We start from the raw sequence: 16923 nt of genomic DNA on the forward strand, positions 1-16923 counted from the left end.
GATATTGTTGACTGTTTTAACTTCAACTTACTCTTACCCATTTCCATCAGTAGAATTAATTTTCCAGAATGTCCTGTTGCTCTTAAGTTTAATTCGAGCTCATATACTTTGTCAGTCCAAAAGATCATGACATGGGGCCTGGGACTGGATAGTGCTGAGCAACTGCTGTTGTACCTGCAAATCCTGGGTATGTCACTGACCACAACTGCTCGGTAGCTCTTGGAATCAGGCTGAGGTTACTGTAGAATTATAGCATCGTTCCTATTTATACCACAAACACAAAACAATTGACCTCCCATTTGTGACTGAATAAGTAGGAGATTGAATAGTTGCATTAATATGATTATATTCTCCTAACATCATAATAGTAAACTGAACAAAAGTATTTAAGAGGTAGATAATTACACTTCGCTTTGAGCGATGTTTTGGCTGGACACCAAGTTCAATTTTTCCAGTGATATTTGCTTATATTTCTCGTTGCAGAAACTTAGAAGTCATGGGCAGAGTTTGTTAGTAGGTTGTGTGTGTTAAGGGGGGTAGATAAGATTTCATGTTTCTAAACTGGTAACTGAGGAGATAGGCAATCTACGTTACTAAGCAGAGTTTTGCTGCCATTATAAATAGAACTGATTCTAAAGCAAATTTTGTTCCTACTAGATTTAAAAAAAATCTTTGGAAACAGTAGCAAAACAAAAAAAGTGTCAGGTGAGAGTGAAAATCCAAATATTTTTTTTCATTATTCTTAAAACTTTTGTTTTAAATACAACCTTTTATTAACATTAGAAAATTTAAAATTTTAGGGTTTTTTTTTAAGTAAATAGGCATTTTTTGAGCATAGCATGAAATTATTAATAATATGCATATTCTGAGAATGGCAAGTTTTTTCCCTATGACGTAGAAGTCAGCACAGGAACAAAAAAAAGGCAGGATGGACTTGTGACAGTAGGAATTGTCAACACAGAAAAGTGGCCAAGTTACTAAGAAAGGTTGTTGTGACTCAACAGAACACCACAGTCTCAGTGATAAAAAATGAAAATTCTTCATTAAATGGTAGCAACTGTTCTCATTACTGCAGAATTATTTTTGAAAGTCATGAAGAATGAAAAACATAAGTTACCGGGAACAAAATGCTTCTCTGATGTTCAAGCAAGTCAGAAAACAATGGAGCTGGAGAATGTCTTTTAATATATTGTCTTTGGCCACATGTATACCCGCATTCATATGAAAGCTTTCTGCAGTACTGTAACATGTTGATGCACTCAGCTCCTGTTAGGTAAAAGAACTGTGGGTTCAGTTGGCATGTCAGCTGGAGCGACTGTCATCCAGGGCATAATTTACCATTTTGTGAAGGATTTGCTGTGTCACTGAACAGAAGACAAATGCTGGTAGACTTCACCAGGAGGCACATGGTTATTTTCAAATGCCATGACAAATCCTTTTGAGGAACACATGCCTGATATAAGAAGCTTGACTCATTGTCTGTAAACTGTGCATCATTCTTTTGTTGTGAGGAAACTGTACTGTTGCACAGAGTACAGTAAGCTCCTATTACTGGTTGCTGGAGGGGGAATTTAAATATTTAAAAAATGGGAAGCATGTGGTGGAGGTGGCTGATTAGCATCCTGGCTAGCATAAAGCGTTCATGCCATGACACTGGTGAAATCCAGAGTTTCTGAGCTGCAGTAGTTTCTGTCATGGGAATAGCAGCATTGCAGTAACAGTAAAGCGGAGGTTGGTCTGGTGTGGAAATTAATGTCTAAAATCAATACAGAGAGTATTTCCCTCAGTTTAGGGAGAGGGGTGCTTGAATGGCTTTAAAGCACTTGGTTACTGCTTTTCCTTATACTCTAATGATTGTGGGTAGTGGGATTATAGTTAATATACAGATGTGCTAAAAAGAGGCAAAATAATCTATTACTTTAGCTGGGTCTAGAGATACTTTATTGTTCTCTTGGCTTATTCTTGAATTCATATTAGTTCAGAACGTGGCTCTGCGCCTCCCCGTCATTTTCTGTCTAATCTCTTATTTAGTCTAAACGTTTTAAGCAGGAACTGCGTCTTGCTGTGGTGGTGTGGTGTGGGGTTTTTTGGGGTTTGTTTTGGTTTTATACAGTGGCTTGCACAGTCAGTCAGCTAGATCCTTGTGCTGCTTAGGCATTCCAGAACTGATGCTGCTAGTAGTGAAAACTTTAAATGTGATGAATGACTGAACTGACATTCTCCTAATGCTGGAAAAGCATTTTCTGATAATTCATAATAACGCACAGATTTCATTATATCTGGTGGGTTTACTGAGACATACGGAAAACTTTTGAGGTACTGGAAACCAATTAATGCGATTTATTCAACTCTTGCTGTGGTGATTTGGTCTGTTCTTTTGTGTAATTTATACACTAAAAAAAAACCTAATACAGCTTGGCTTGGTACTCAATTCTCTAAAATCCCTTGACTGAAAAATTAAATGTTCATTGGTTCTACAGCTCTTACTGGAAAACAATTTTTACGGCCAGGTTAATGAGTTAATCTGTTGTCCATACTTCTTTCTTCAGAAGTAGAGACAAAACTTGCAGACAAGCATGACTTTGTTCTTGACTGAAAGCGGTGTTTATGAACCACTCAACAAATGTTATGTAGAAATTTACCCTGTTTCCTGCCAAGGCATGCAACATCAGCAAACTCTGTGAACTTAATCTGTAGTAAAGCTTGAGGAAGACGTGACAATCTATGTCATAAAAGTCTAAGTTTATTTGGAGAATGGGAGATGGTATGTTAATCCCAGCACTTGGAAGTGTTAATTCACAATCACTGTTCTGCTAAATTGAGAAACTAACATTCTTCATTGAGTTACAGTATATGTTCTGGAAAGCTTGTGCCTTTATTGTCTTTGAAACTTCTTCTGTGATTAATGGTGAAGCTTGTGGCTAGAGTTAAAAGTTATGGATCTGTCTCCGTGCTTAATCTAGGGTTGTCTGAAAATGAGATTTCCTAGATTCCACTCAGATATACTGTTATTGATGGTTATTACCACTGTTGGTGATTGCCTGTGCCAACAGGTCTCTGATATGTTCTTTTTGTCATACATCTTCTTTTGTCCTTAAACCTTACCACTCTGACCTGTCAGTACATGCAAAACACCATATATCAGTCAGCAAAATGTATAGAAATAATTCCATTCCTTCATTAGATTTAAGCAACTTAAGTTGGTTTCACTAGAAGGGGTCACAGAAGAATTCAGTGACTTGCACTTAGCTTTTTATGGGAATGTAACTTTATAAATGCATTTGTTACTGTTGTAAGAATCATGTTTTCAAAAACAGCGACATTATGTCCTTAGAGTGACATGTAAAAAGGATAACACTAGATGGCAACATACACACTCTTTTGTCTGAGTTGAATTTTTACCTTTCATTTAAGAGAATTATTTGTATTTTAAAAGACGACTTTTTTTTTTTAATTTGCCATAGTGTTTCATTATTAGTACTACTTTGCCTGCTGAAGTCCATATTTTGAGTTAAATTTTGCAAGGCTACATCTCATTTAGCCTGAGTTGCTTTCTTCATTGTAGGAGGAGTAAGAATTTCATATTCAACATGTTCTGAGGTTTGAATTAATTTGTCTTGGGGTGGCTATCTTATACTACTTTTGGGAAGATCAGCTGTTAAGTTATATTGCTTTAAGGAGCCTAAATTGGCATAAGTTTTGACTACTTTATTTGGAATGGTGTTTGTTTTGGCTTTTAAAATACAATTGCATCATACAAGTTACGTACACCTTTGTGCTATATCAGCAAATTTTACACACAAAGTAAACAACTGTTACGATACGATTATGTTACAAAGAGTATCAGTGTATCCAATTGGTGCTTTTTATTTTAATAGCAATAATTGTACTTGAATCAACATAATCTTAATTTTGCATTGAATAACCAAACATATAGTTTTGTTGGTTTATAGTTTTTAAGACGTAAAAACAACAGCTCTAACTTGCCTGGCTTTATTTTCAAGTGACTGTAATATGCAGTAAATGTGGCTAGTTCAATGTCATGTTTTATACTACAAAGAGTAAAACAGGCTGCAGAGCCAGCACTCTTTAATATACTCTGCATAAAACGTAAACTGTTCTTTACGTTTTAAAGACCTTAGCAGTTAAAAAAATATCATCAATTTTATTTGTAGAGAATGCAGGTAGAAACTAAGAGATTTAGAGCTGCAGTGAACTTAAAGCATGCCTCTTACTGATACGTATCTGTGTGCATTTCTACAAATATACGAGCATAACAGATCTTTCTTGCTTTTCAGATGTCAAATTTAAATTTCTATCCCGTTCTACATGTGAATGGCATTATGATGCCTGTACAAGCCCTTGTTTCAAGACATGCAGGGACCCCTTGGGAAAAAACTGTCAGGCAGTGCCAAAGTAAGTATCTGTATTTTTATGGAAAAGTATGTAATTTGGGTAATATACTTATGCAGCATAATAGGAATATGAGGGACCAGATGTAGGCTCAGTATAGCAGGACTGTGTTCTTGTATAAGGAGGTAAGCAAAGGAGAAAAGAAATGGAATAAAACCTGCTGTGGCAGCTACATGAAAGAGACATTTCAGTTGTTAGTCATTCCAGAATCTGACAATACTTATCTAGTATATTTGTAACTTTCAAGCTGGGGGGGGGCATTGTAGAGTATTCATAAAGAGAGGTGATTACAAGTTTGTTTCAAATAGTTGTGCTGCTACTTCTTTATTATGGCATTGCAACAGCCATATCTGTTCTTGCCTTTTCCTTCCAATTGGAATTTGTGCTGTCTGCATAAAAACCTGACATTTGGATTTTGGTGTGTAAAAATGTTTGGCATTTCTTAAGCAACAGCATTCAGTATTGAACCTGCAACTGTTCGTTTCAAAGGCTGAGTATCACAGAGTTCATGCTTTAGCTTAGATCTCAGTGAAAATGGAAGCCATGCCAATGACATTTTGAAGGACTACACTGAGGTGACGAGATTTAGATAGAACAAGACTGTTTACTTAAAAATACTTTGTTTATAAATTCTGTTTTGCTAAAACTTAAGTGCTTGATCCACAAGATACTGTTCAGCTAGTTTAGTATTAACTGTTTTTCTTTTAGAGTGGAAGGATGCATCCCTGCCTGTCCTCTCAATATGTTGCTGGATGAAATTACTCAAAGATGCGTGTATTTTGAAGACTGTATGTTAAAACAATTATATATATTATGTATGATACTTAGCTTATTAATTTCTTAGGTCTTTAGTCAAATTTTCAAATATCGGTGCTTAAATTTGTGTGACTATGACCTTAGTTATATGAACCTTGAGCTCACTAAACATACATTTTAGCTATAATAATTTCACTCAAAAATCTGAGACAGACTTTAAACTAAGAAAGATGTTCTTTCTTCATAAAATATTTCAGTAACATTAGCTGTGGAGCAAATTATTTAGAATCATAGAATCATTCAGGTTGGAAAAGACCTCAAAGATCAAGTCCAACCATCAACCCAACACTACCTTGCCTAGTAAACCATGTCCCGAAGTGCTATGTCTACACATTTTTTGAACACCTCCAGGGATGGTGACTCCACTGCCTCTCTGGGCGGCCTGTTCCAATGCTTGACCACTATTTCAGTAAGCAAATTTTTCTTAATATCCACTTGAAACCTCCCCTGACAAAACTTGAGGCCATTTTCTCTTGTCCTATTGCTTGTTACTTGGGAGAAGAGATCAACACCCACCTCACTACAACCTCCTTTCAGGTAGTTGTAGAGAGTCATAAGTGGGAAGAGCAATTTAATAAATTTATTTTTTAATTTGTCTATGAATTTTAGAAGTTTAAAGGCAATTGAAGAGATCAGTGCTATAAGTTAACATAACTTCCTTCAAGCTCTGCTAGCTTCATGACTGTAATTATTCATAAATTTCAGACTACTGTTCACTTGTGTCTGATTTCAGGTATTGAACCTGCAGATGATAGTCCACCTTTGTCACCCAGCATTCGAACACCAGCAGTTTCACACTTAGCATCAAGTACAAGTTTGGCAGCGATTAGTGAAGTGGCAACTTCATTTCCCGTACCTGAAGCAAAAGACATGGAAACAACACTTGGTTCAAAATTGCAACTCACTGCAACTCCAAGAAAAACTGAATTTTCACCTATTACTTCTAATACAACACTTCAAATCGTAACTTCATCATCAAATATTTCTTCACAGTCAACAGAAATGACATCTGGGAAAAGCACTACAGCAATGTCCAGGACAACAAAATCTAAAGTAAGCTTGTCTTCTGTTGATATTTCTCCGTTGCTTCCATCTACTGTCAGTTCAGAAACTTCCACAAAGATACAACCAATCAGTAGTGGTTCCACTACAGTATTGAGGGCTACAGAGCCTCAGGCAGTAACAGCTACACATGCAGTGACTACAAGCACAGAATCAGAAAGCAAACCAATTTCTACTTTGATTTTTACTGGGGTACCACTTACACTTAGAATAACAGAAATGCCAGTCAAAACTAAAATAAAGGAAGTACCAGAAGTAGCCACAAGAACACTTCCTGCAAAAGAAGCACAAGTGAAACCAGAAAGACTTACAACATTTACACCCATTTCATTTGAATCAATAACAGAAAAAACTACTGTGTATTCGCCCCAGTTTTCCACACCACCACCTTTGTATACACCACCAGTAACTCTAACAGGGGCTTCAGAAGGCACAGAAATAAGCCTAGGACAGTCTTCTAGCACAGAACCTAATGTTACAGTAACATCACTTTCTCCTGTGATCACTACTTTGTTAAAACCCATGTCTTCAGCAACAGCAAAGCCAGCCATTGTTTTAACTGAACAGAGCATGAAGACTACATTTTCACCAACATCCACACCACCTATTTCATTAGGAAAAGCAATTACAAAACCTCCTATTGAAATGGTTCAACACCTAACTGGTACTGCAGAGGTACCTTTCACTACAGCTCTAGGTCCAAAGATGACAACTCTGCAAACTCAAAAGAGATTATCAGAAACAACTTTGTTACCATTTACAACTCATAAAAAGGAAACTCCCAAAACAACATCTCAAGTGGAGCATATGTCAAGTTTCTATTTCCCTCGACATTCACTACATCCTAGTTCTACAACTGAAAAATCCTTCACTCATTCTACAAAAAGACCTTCAGTGTCTGCTCCTACTTCTTCTTCTCCAGCTTCAGGTGAATTGAAAAAAACATTCAAAACTGTTTCAACTACAGGATATCCCTCATACATAGTTCTAAACACAACAGAGTTCCTGACTATATTATACACTAAATATCCCATTGTGGCTGAGACTATCAGTGTGACACCTTTGTCTGCTGAGGTAACGTCCAAAATAACATCCCCATTTGAATTAGAAGCCAAGTCAACTTTGTTTTCTGGAAAAACTTCTACCAAATACAAGTCAACTCTGGTTTCAAGTACGGTGAAGACAAGCACTTCAGCATATTCAGGTAGTGTTACCACGTCAGCAATTAAAACCTCAATCTCATCAAAAGAAACCACCACAGTTCCTTTCATAGCTACAGAAAGAGTGTCAACTCAAAGAACATCAGTCACTGGATCTCCGCTTACTCTCCTTAGTGCAACTGAAACCACATTGTTGACAACACAGCCTGATAAATCACAAGTGGAAAGAATTACTAGCATCTCTACTAGAAAGGCATCTGCTTTCCCTTCTTCACCATCAAGTTCTCTAATCTCTTCAAACATCTCTCTTCCTTCGCTACCCTCATATGGAAAAGAAGCATCACTGACAGCTCTCAGTCCTGTGCATACATCCCATGAAACAATCTCTTTATATCCAAGAAAAACTACAGCAAAATCTGAGTTACCAACAGAAAAGACCTCTCCAGTCCTGACTTTCTCTCTGTTACCCACTATGACAGAACAGTCAAGTCCAATAACAACAGTATCTCACGACAAATTGCCAGGCAAAGACATTTTAAATATCACTAATGCCACATTCTCCCCATCCTCTGAATTCAGCAGTCAGCTCATAACAACCGAAAAAGTAATGACAGCCAAAGAACAATCAACTCTATCCTCTTCATTTGTGCTTCCAGTGACAAAGTCGTCTTACACTTTCTCCACCTCTCAGTATCTACCAGATAAATCAGTTTCTTCACCTTCTTTAACACAAGTGATACCAGAAGTAACAACCACACCAAAATATCCAGGAACTAAAACAGTTTCTACAGCATTGAAATCTACATCCCAAAGTATAATAGATACAGTAAAACTTACAGCAGCTACAGCTCAGCCATCCTTTCCTCCATCTTCAGTAGGCCCCTCCTCTTGGCAGACATCTTCAGGAGATAAACTTTCAATACAGACTGCAAAGACCATGGCTATACCACATTTTTCTACTCAGGTGGCTATGGAACTTGGTCATCAGACTTCTGAACCTTCATTGACAAGCCAGAGAAGTACCCCAATTTACCAGTATCCTGCAGAAACTATAGCAAAATCCACTGCTCAGCCACAACATGAGGCTACAGGGGAATTAACTTCCTCGTACTTGTTAATCACCTCACTACCTGAAGGCATTCATTCAAGTATATTGCCTACCTCAGCAGGTTCTACACAAGTTATTTTACCAGGTGAAAAAGAGTTGCATTTAACTGATTCAGTCACGCAGCCATATGTATCAGGAGCTACTTCTGTTTTGCAGTCTACAGTCCCAGTTAGAACAACAGGTGACTTGATTTTTGGCACCAGAATTCTTCCTTCCTCACCAGAAGTACTTGCAGCTTCCTCTTCTTTAGCAACAATTAAAAAAGAAACATTTCCTTCATTTTCCACACTAAAGGCAGGTACTGATCTAAAATTCACATGGCAGGCCTCATTTACTGAATCACTTGATTCAAGTAAAACACTTGAAACAACTACAACTCCACCAGAATCTAAGTCAACCTCTTCATTGGTTTTGTTACCAGAAACAACAGAAAGTCCTATTGTGATGGGGAGTGGGCCATCCACATCAACTGGCAAAAGTGGTACGGAGAAAACTGTGGTATTGCCTAAGCAAGTCACACTTTCAACCACTGCCTACAGTTCCACATTTCTAGCAAGTACAATGTTGTCAGCTATGGCCCATTCATCTGCTGCAGCTTCAGCCTCTTCAATGATAAGCAGTACTGAGCAAAACATTAGTATTGTATCAGCAACTTCAGACAAAGCAGAAGCAGTAACAGAATTCATCACAAGCTCCGTGAAGCCCACCTATTCTTCTTTTACTTCAGAAGCAAAAGGAGCCCTGCCCCTTGATACAGTAAAATCTGAAGAGCTAGAATTAACAACAGAAGTCCAAGCCATCCATACTCAGCATGCTACCATTACCCCAGAAACACCTCAGACGTCTTATTCTCCATATTTCACAAACAGAACTGCAGTTCCTTCTGATGTAGGTGTATCAGCACTGTCTACTATACCTTCATCCTCTGAACCAAAACCTTTTTCTTCTATAGCTGCGTTATCAGTCAGTACTACTCAAACTTCAAAACTTGAAATATCATCTGAGGTGCAAACACCTTCTACAAGTTCGCTGCTAATGATAGCTGACCATCCAAGTGACACAACAGCTCCATCAGTTTCCTCGTTTGCCTATTTATCTACTGAACCACTTTATGGCTTGACTACAACAACTTCTGATGGACTGGCAACAGCTGAAGCCATGTCAGGAGTCACAGCATCAGCTTTTATGCTGGCTAGAGAAACAGCAACTCTTCAAACTTGTACAGTGAGTAACTATAAATATTTATCTCTTTGGTTTTGAATATGTCTTGGTTACTTTTACACGCTGATAAAACAAATTGTGAGCCATACTGTGATCTCTAGGATTTAAAATACCGGTATCAAACAGGGAGCCCTATTGTTTTCTCAATTATATCTGCAATTTTGGATGATTTCGTTGTGCATAGTGGTTTCCATAAGTGCTATAATATACTGTACATTTTGGGCCTCAGTTTTCTGAGTGTGACTTACAAGAATGGGTTTTTGGCAAAATATGGTGTTTCATATTGTTCAATGGCAGGTTTTTGTCACATTGCCCTCCTTTAAGTACGTCTTTCCCGAGAGCCCTGTTATTATTCCTACCTGTGCCCTTCCATGCTTTTCCTTCTCAATTTCTTTTAATGTAAATTTAAAAACTCAATAGTGCTGTTCTCCACTTTACAACAGGACAGCAGCTTTAAACTGTCCTCAGAATGGTCAGGTTTTCAAGGGTGCTCTTCACTTGTAGCTTCCATCAGCAACACAGGGATTCATAAGTATTCTGTACCTGAAGAATGTGAGTGTGAGCCCCCATTTTGAGCAAATACTCTGTAATATTGTGATACTAGCTTGGTAAGAATGGTAACCCGTGTCTTTTATTAAATATGCCTTAGCCAATCACAGAGAATGAGTGCATAAAACACATTTGCTTGGATGGACGACTGATCCAAGTTAATAAGTCGCAGAACTGCCCATACAATGCAACTCAACCCAGCTGTGGAGTTTTAGGATTTGCTACTCAAATGAATGGTGACAAATGCTGCCCAAAGTGGGAATGTGCATGTAAGTTTTAATTATGGAGTACTTCTGAAGTGAATTTAGGTAACAATTTAATGCATGTGTAAGAAGGCTAAGAATAGACATTTCTATACCATGGTATAGAAATAGAAGATGCATATTGTACGGGTTACTTACTGTCTAATGCAATTTATAATTCTAGTTCTACATACAGGGAAATTAAATCAAAAATATCCTTTAATGTAGGATATTCCTCTTTAGGTATCTGCAGTGGACATGTCTAGGTCTGATTTAGACTCATCTTGTCTTCTGTCTAATCAGAGGATACCAAGTCAATATAGTCAGTGGGGTTTTTGGTTCATCTTATATCTACTTCTGGATACGAAGATTCCCCAGACTCTCTTAATTAGCTGTGTTAACAGTCTGGGGACTCTGGAAGCATAGCTTTTCTGTAGTCACACCCATCAGTTACCTAGAAATGGGCAGGAAGTATCCAAACCTTAAAAAAAAATTTATTTAGTCCGTAATAGCAAAGACAGGATGTACAGATAAGCAATGCAAATTTCTGCTTAAGCTCTGGAGTTTGAAATAACTAGGAGTATTTGAAACACAAAAGTTTTAGCAATAAGACTGGGAAGAAGGAAACTTTCCACATGATCTCCTGCCTTAGGAACAAGACTAGATGGGAACTAAAGATCTGGCATGATCCACTGTCATTCATGTTTTTTTTCTTGTTTTGGGTTTGTAAAAATTAGAAAACTTTGCTGGCAAGAACTGTAAGAAAACTGATTGCAGGGGCCTGTAGGTTGTCCCACTGAAATATTCAGCATTTGATTCTGCTGTCCGTTTACAGAGGAAAAGCAGCATCAAATATAGCTGAAATTATGTGGTCCATATATGAAACTCTAGTAAGCTACTTAATCTTCTAAAATTTATTGGTGTATCTTCATATTTTGTAATATTTACAAAAGTTCCAAATAAGTTAGAAAAAACATTTAATTTATTTTTATTTTTCTTAGGTCGTTGCACAATTTTCTCTGATCTGAGCATTGTAACCTATGATGGAAATCATTTGGCTTTATTCAAAGAAGCATCCTATGTTGTTAGTCAAACTCGAGATGAAACCATAACCATCCATGTCCTTGACTGTAGAATGGTAACTAACATTTATCAGCTAACAAATGGTGTTCAGTACTCCTAATAAGATGTATCTTAAAAGAAAGGGCATAGTAATACTGCCTAGTTGTGGTTAATTATTCACTTCTGTGCAATATCTATGAATTGCACTTGCACCTTACAACACTTATGAATTGTATAGCTCTTTATCACCTGACTCTAGATGCGTAGCTCCTTCTGAAACAGCCAGAAGGTGAAAGGTAGGTCCGTGTTATTATATATGTAAAAAACAAGGTGGTGAGAGATAAAGTGGATATACATTTATTAGTCACTTCTGTGAATGCCATCACATAGTAAGTACCACCATGGTGTACCAGTGTATCACCAGTGTATTTCAGTGCACAGTTTTATCTATGTTAATGTGGAGAAATTTGCACTGGAATCTTCAGAGCTATAAAAGACTGTAGGATTGTCAGAGTAAATTAGACCACCCTGTGCATTCCAAGTCTCTGACAGGAGGAAATACTACTTGTTTCAGAGAGGGAAGAGCGAAACCCCAATGGGTATCCTGCCTAATGAGCAGTGTAGATTGGCTTTATGTTATGAAGAGTTAATTTCGCATGAGCCTTTACAAAACTCTTTCAACTCCAGCCTCTTCTATGAAATCTAGGTAATTTTGATGTCCATATAAGTGTCCAGCACAAAGCTTGGTCCCAAGTAGTACCTTATGGAAGTTAATTCTAGAAGCTTAATATAATTGATCTGAAAATGGGGATCTGTTTATGACTTTCAGATTTGTTTTTCTGTTGTTTTCAGTTTTTTCTGTTACATTCAGCACCTTGTTGCTTGGGAAGTATGTATGTACTTCTGATCCATTATTTCTATAGTGTTCATGTATCATATAGATTCATCATTCCCAGTCTCATTCTTGCTTACCTTCAGATATGTAGTTCATATTTTTCGGTGTCCAAACAGCTAGTCCGCTGTATTTTTTTTTTTTCCTGAAAACCTTTATTTATGTTGTAACTTCAATATTGGGTGATATAACACAGTTGCTGAACACAACGAGATCATAATATTTTGTTTGTTTATTTTTGCAAGAATACTATCTATATGAACTTTGTAGTCCAGACTTGAAACTACAATCAGCAGCAGCTTTCCTTTCTTAAAATATACGCATCCTGTCCTCCCCCTGCCCTGTTCCCGCCAAAATCCTTAATGTCCTAGTACTTAAAACCACTAATCAGCTATGCATGACTATGGTTGATGTATTTTTGCTTTCTCCACAGAGTAATTCAAATTCAACTTCTTTGTGCTTGGCAATGTTGAATTTAACCTATGTATCAAACCAAATTATTATCAATCGTTTAAGTAGAAAAGTAAGTATTTTGAAGGTTTGTTTTTCTTTGCCTTTTAGATAGCATCTACTCAAATCAATTGCCTCCTCATGTGGATACTCAATATTAGAGTAGGACACGATAAGTAATATAAATCATTGTTCTAACTTTGTAATTTAGTAAATTGCTTGTAAATGCAAAGAGTCAGAATGTGATACAAGGACAGTTAATAAGGTAAGTCACAGAGCAAGGCACATAAACTGTTAGTCTCTTTAGTACCTGAATTATCTTTGTGGAGGTGAGCCTGACTTCTTTTGAAATTAGTTATGAGTTAGATTCCTAAGCTGTCAAGAATCTGGCCTTAGTTCTTCTACCTACAGCAATTGGTGCCTGACATTTAACCTCTTTTCTGTGTGTATTTTAGATAACAGTAAATTCAAGATTTGCTTGGCCTACTGTTAGAAAATATGGGTACAAAGTCGAGGATTCGGGCTACAAGTATGCAGTTGAGACCCCAACAAAAATCAGAATTCAGTGGTTTCACCACACAGGTGTGATGATAATTGAGTTTAATAGTACCAGAGAACCAAGAGCTTTGGGACTATGTGGTAAGTATAGAGTAGTGCAAGAAATAAAGGCATTCAGATGCTTTTCTAGTGAAACATGTTTTCCTAATTATATAAATAATCTTTTGCAGGATCTGGCCCAAAAGAGTTATTGCAGATCATTGCAAAGTTTAAGATACTATTAAAATTAAATTATTATTAATTTAATTTGTAAATTGTTGAAATGATGTTTGATACCTATTCATGTAATCACTTTTACCCACCCATAGTGTTGCTTTTGTCTGAAACCTGATTGAATCATAGCCATGATTGCTGTAACCAAACCCAAGTAAGTCAGTCAGGCATAAATCCATAATGTCAAATAAGGTCATTTACAGATTTAGTGTTTGATATCCATCTGATAGGAAGCGATATGTGCTATTTTCAGTTTCTAAAGGTCAGAATTCACAGGAAATGTTAACTTCAGAGAACTAATCTTAGTTTATCTGCTGGAGGAAATAGTTCGGAGGGAATTTCTTAATCATAATGGGTTAAATAACCACAGTGTTGCACTCTGTTAGGTCTGCTCAATAGTTTCACATAGTTTCTTTCTTTCTGAAAAATAGCCTTGAAAAAGCGCTTAGTGCTATAGCTTTTGCAAGTATGTATTTGTTGATGTAAATCCCTACTGTGACACCTGAATCTGTAAATTTATCTGCTGTAAATTGGAACTGGAAACCAGGATTACAGAGTTCATATAATTACAGTGGATATCTTTCCAGTTTCAGAAAGGGCAAATGCCTGTAGCTCAGTATCAAATACCAGTGATAGCTCAGTCCGGTTCCAAGTCCTGCAGACAGTAATGTGCTTCTCGCAAAGGAAGAGAGTTTGAATTTACTGCCATTTTGAAATTGGATTATTATGTGTAATTTGCACCAACTCATTTTCAACATAATTCTTGCTCTGTTTGGCTAATCGTTATTGTAATTAGATCAAACAGAAACAAGAAAGTAAAGACTATTTTTTTAGTAAGCCTGATTCGAGTTGTCATGGAAGTCTCTTTTGCCTTTACCTGTTTGATTACTGTGATAGGGAGAATTGGGAACATTACATTCCTGGTTTACAAGGTGCTTTATCTAGATGACAACACATTTCTGTGGATGGTGTTCCAAGTACAACTTCTTCAGAGAATATGCTGTATTTTTCTGGTATTCATCTCTGATTGGGATTCTCCGCATAGATCTGCCCTGCACAGTGCTGTCTGGTGTGACTTACCAGAGCCTGCTTTAAATGAACTGGTTGTACTACATCTTTTCAGGATGAATTAGTCTACTCTGATCTCCTGTGCTTTCTGTGTTAGTCTGCTTCTTGTATTTGAGCTTTCTCAGATGTCTTTTGGCTGAACTGAAGTATTGGTAGATCATTATTTCTCAGTTTCATGGAAATGATAAAACTGAAGGCACCATTACAGTTTTGGAGCAGCAAGCATCCTTTGGAAGGATCTGTGTCAGAGGCAATGGTGTCTTTTACAGTGGAAGGATCGGGCAAATGTGGCAGCTGGTGAAGAGCTGGTGTGGGAGATGAGGGATGTAGGAAGGGAACATGGACGTCTCTATAGCAAAACTGGTGAAAGAGAGTAGAAGCATGTCAGTTTTAGCTGCAACCAGATTCTGCCAAGCCAAATGCGAAGCCTTAGTTTTGCTGTGTTAAGTCTCCTTGTCAATGTGTAAGAGAAGGGGTGGAAAAAGATATCCCAGACATGACAGCAATCCTTTGAAGTCTTGCAGAACCATCAAGTACTTCCTATTTGTGTTGCATAGACTCACAACCACAAAAAGTTCAACCAGAAACTTTTTTGGTCAAATAATGGTTACAGTTTCAAAAGCTGTTTTACTCTCTGAATGCCTGTTGCTGTATGACTGATTGGCAATGGCTTGCTCATGTCGTCAAGAATTGGTGAAAAATGGTAAAACAGATCAGTTCTCTAGAAAAGGTTAAATCCACGAGTAGTTTTTGAACAGATAAGACTTAGAATTGCCATGCAAGCTTGTGGAGGCATCAGAGGAAAACATTCTAGAAGTCTGATACTAAAGTCTCAGAAACTGTGATTAGGAAGAAAGAATGGGGGGACTGATCCCTCATTCTGCCTTTTTGTACCTGCTGGCTCGTAAAGGACCTTCCCGAGGAGACTGCTGTAAAACTTGGGTGTTCTGTGCTGACCAAAGTCACTCTCCATGTGTTACAGTACTTCCTTCGCTCCAAAGTGTTTCAAAATTGCCAACTACCTTAGTTCAAACAGAAACAAGGTGTGATGCTGCCTTCTGAGAAGTGAATACAGTCAGGTTTGCTTTTTTCCTGCTGAGGAGTAATAAAAGTATACCTGGAAGTGCCAAAAGCTGCGCTTTTGTGGTAGCTCTTAAGCCAATAGATGTGTAAGACTGCTCAGAAGCATAAGTAGAATAGTACAGTATTTCTGAAGTACAGTATCAGATAAGCATCTTGGCATTCCCTTTTCTGATATCATTTACAGTTTTCATTTGTCACTATATGCGGAGGTGCTTTGTAACCTCTTTTAAAATACGTTTTTGTTTACTGCTTGTGCAACTGAGGGGTGATGCTTGTGTGCCATAGCTGGGCTCTCCGAACAGCTGTTTGATATGCAATAGATGTCCTTTCACCCGTCTTAATTCATAGATACATCTTTACGTTTGCTTTGCTTATTTTGTCTGAATTCTGTGTGGTTTGATCCTACCAGACTTTCCACATCTGTTGTGGGTTGTGATACTGTCATGTTGTGTAAGTTTTTTAAAAGCTATTTACTTGGTTGAATATGCCACTTATACTTCAGAATGAACTGTGCGGTGTTAACCTGCTTTTTTCTTCTGGTAATGCACAGGTTTTTGTGACAGAAGCTTGGAAAATGACCTGATGCTACCCAACAGGACAGTTCTAAGCAAAAGTGACTCTCCATCGACTTTTATAGACAGCTGGCAAGTGCCAGACACGTTAAAGTATGTTGGAGAAGACAGGCATCAGGAAACTAATTGCTCAGTCATGGACTGCTCAGAATGCTTAAGACTGGTGTTGAACCAGACCTTCAGCAGCTGTCATCCTTACGTATGTTAACTATTTTGGAAGCTTACATTTTGAGAGAGATGTTAGTTCTGATTACAATTTTGTATACTTGATAATTTCATTAATGTGAAACTACATGTAACCACATCTGTGGAATGAGATAGATACTATTTTGTATCTACAGTTGCAAGGTAAAAATAATTGAAGATTGTGTCAGCTTGATAGGAGAGTTGCAAATAAGCAAGTAATACTTTCAGATTTCATAATATATTTCTGTTAGTTTTGACAATACGATCT

The 16923-nt window shown here is 37.4% G+C and overlaps 1 protein-coding gene across 1 annotated transcript in view; it reads left to right on the plus strand.

Moving 5' to 3' along the window:
- OTOG (otogelin) overlaps positions 1 to 16923 on the plus strand; it is a 90831-nt gene that overhangs the window by 53790 nt on the left and 20118 nt on the right. Inside the window, exons 28-35 of the mRNA XM_035890985.1 lie at positions 4299 to 4416; positions 5122 to 5201; positions 5963 to 9783; positions 10430 to 10598; positions 11573 to 11655; positions 12959 to 13048; positions 13431 to 13614; positions 16448 to 16668. Coding sequence (XP_035746878.1) covers positions 4299 to 4416; positions 5122 to 5201; positions 5963 to 9783; positions 10430 to 10598; positions 11573 to 11655; positions 12959 to 13048; positions 13431 to 13614; positions 16448 to 16668 — 4766 coding nt within the window. The remainder of the gene's footprint in view (positions 1 to 4298; positions 4417 to 5121; positions 5202 to 5962; positions 9784 to 10429; positions 10599 to 11572; positions 11656 to 12958; positions 13049 to 13430; positions 13615 to 16447; positions 16669 to 16923) is intronic.

Source organism: Egretta garzetta, unplaced genomic scaffold, assembly GCF_000687185.1.
Source record: "Egretta garzetta isolate BGI_Z169 unplaced genomic scaffold, ASM68718v1 scaffold133, whole genome shotgun sequence".
In the NCBI taxonomy this organism is placed as follows: domain Eukaryota; kingdom Metazoa; phylum Chordata; class Aves; order Pelecaniformes; family Ardeidae; genus Egretta; species Egretta garzetta.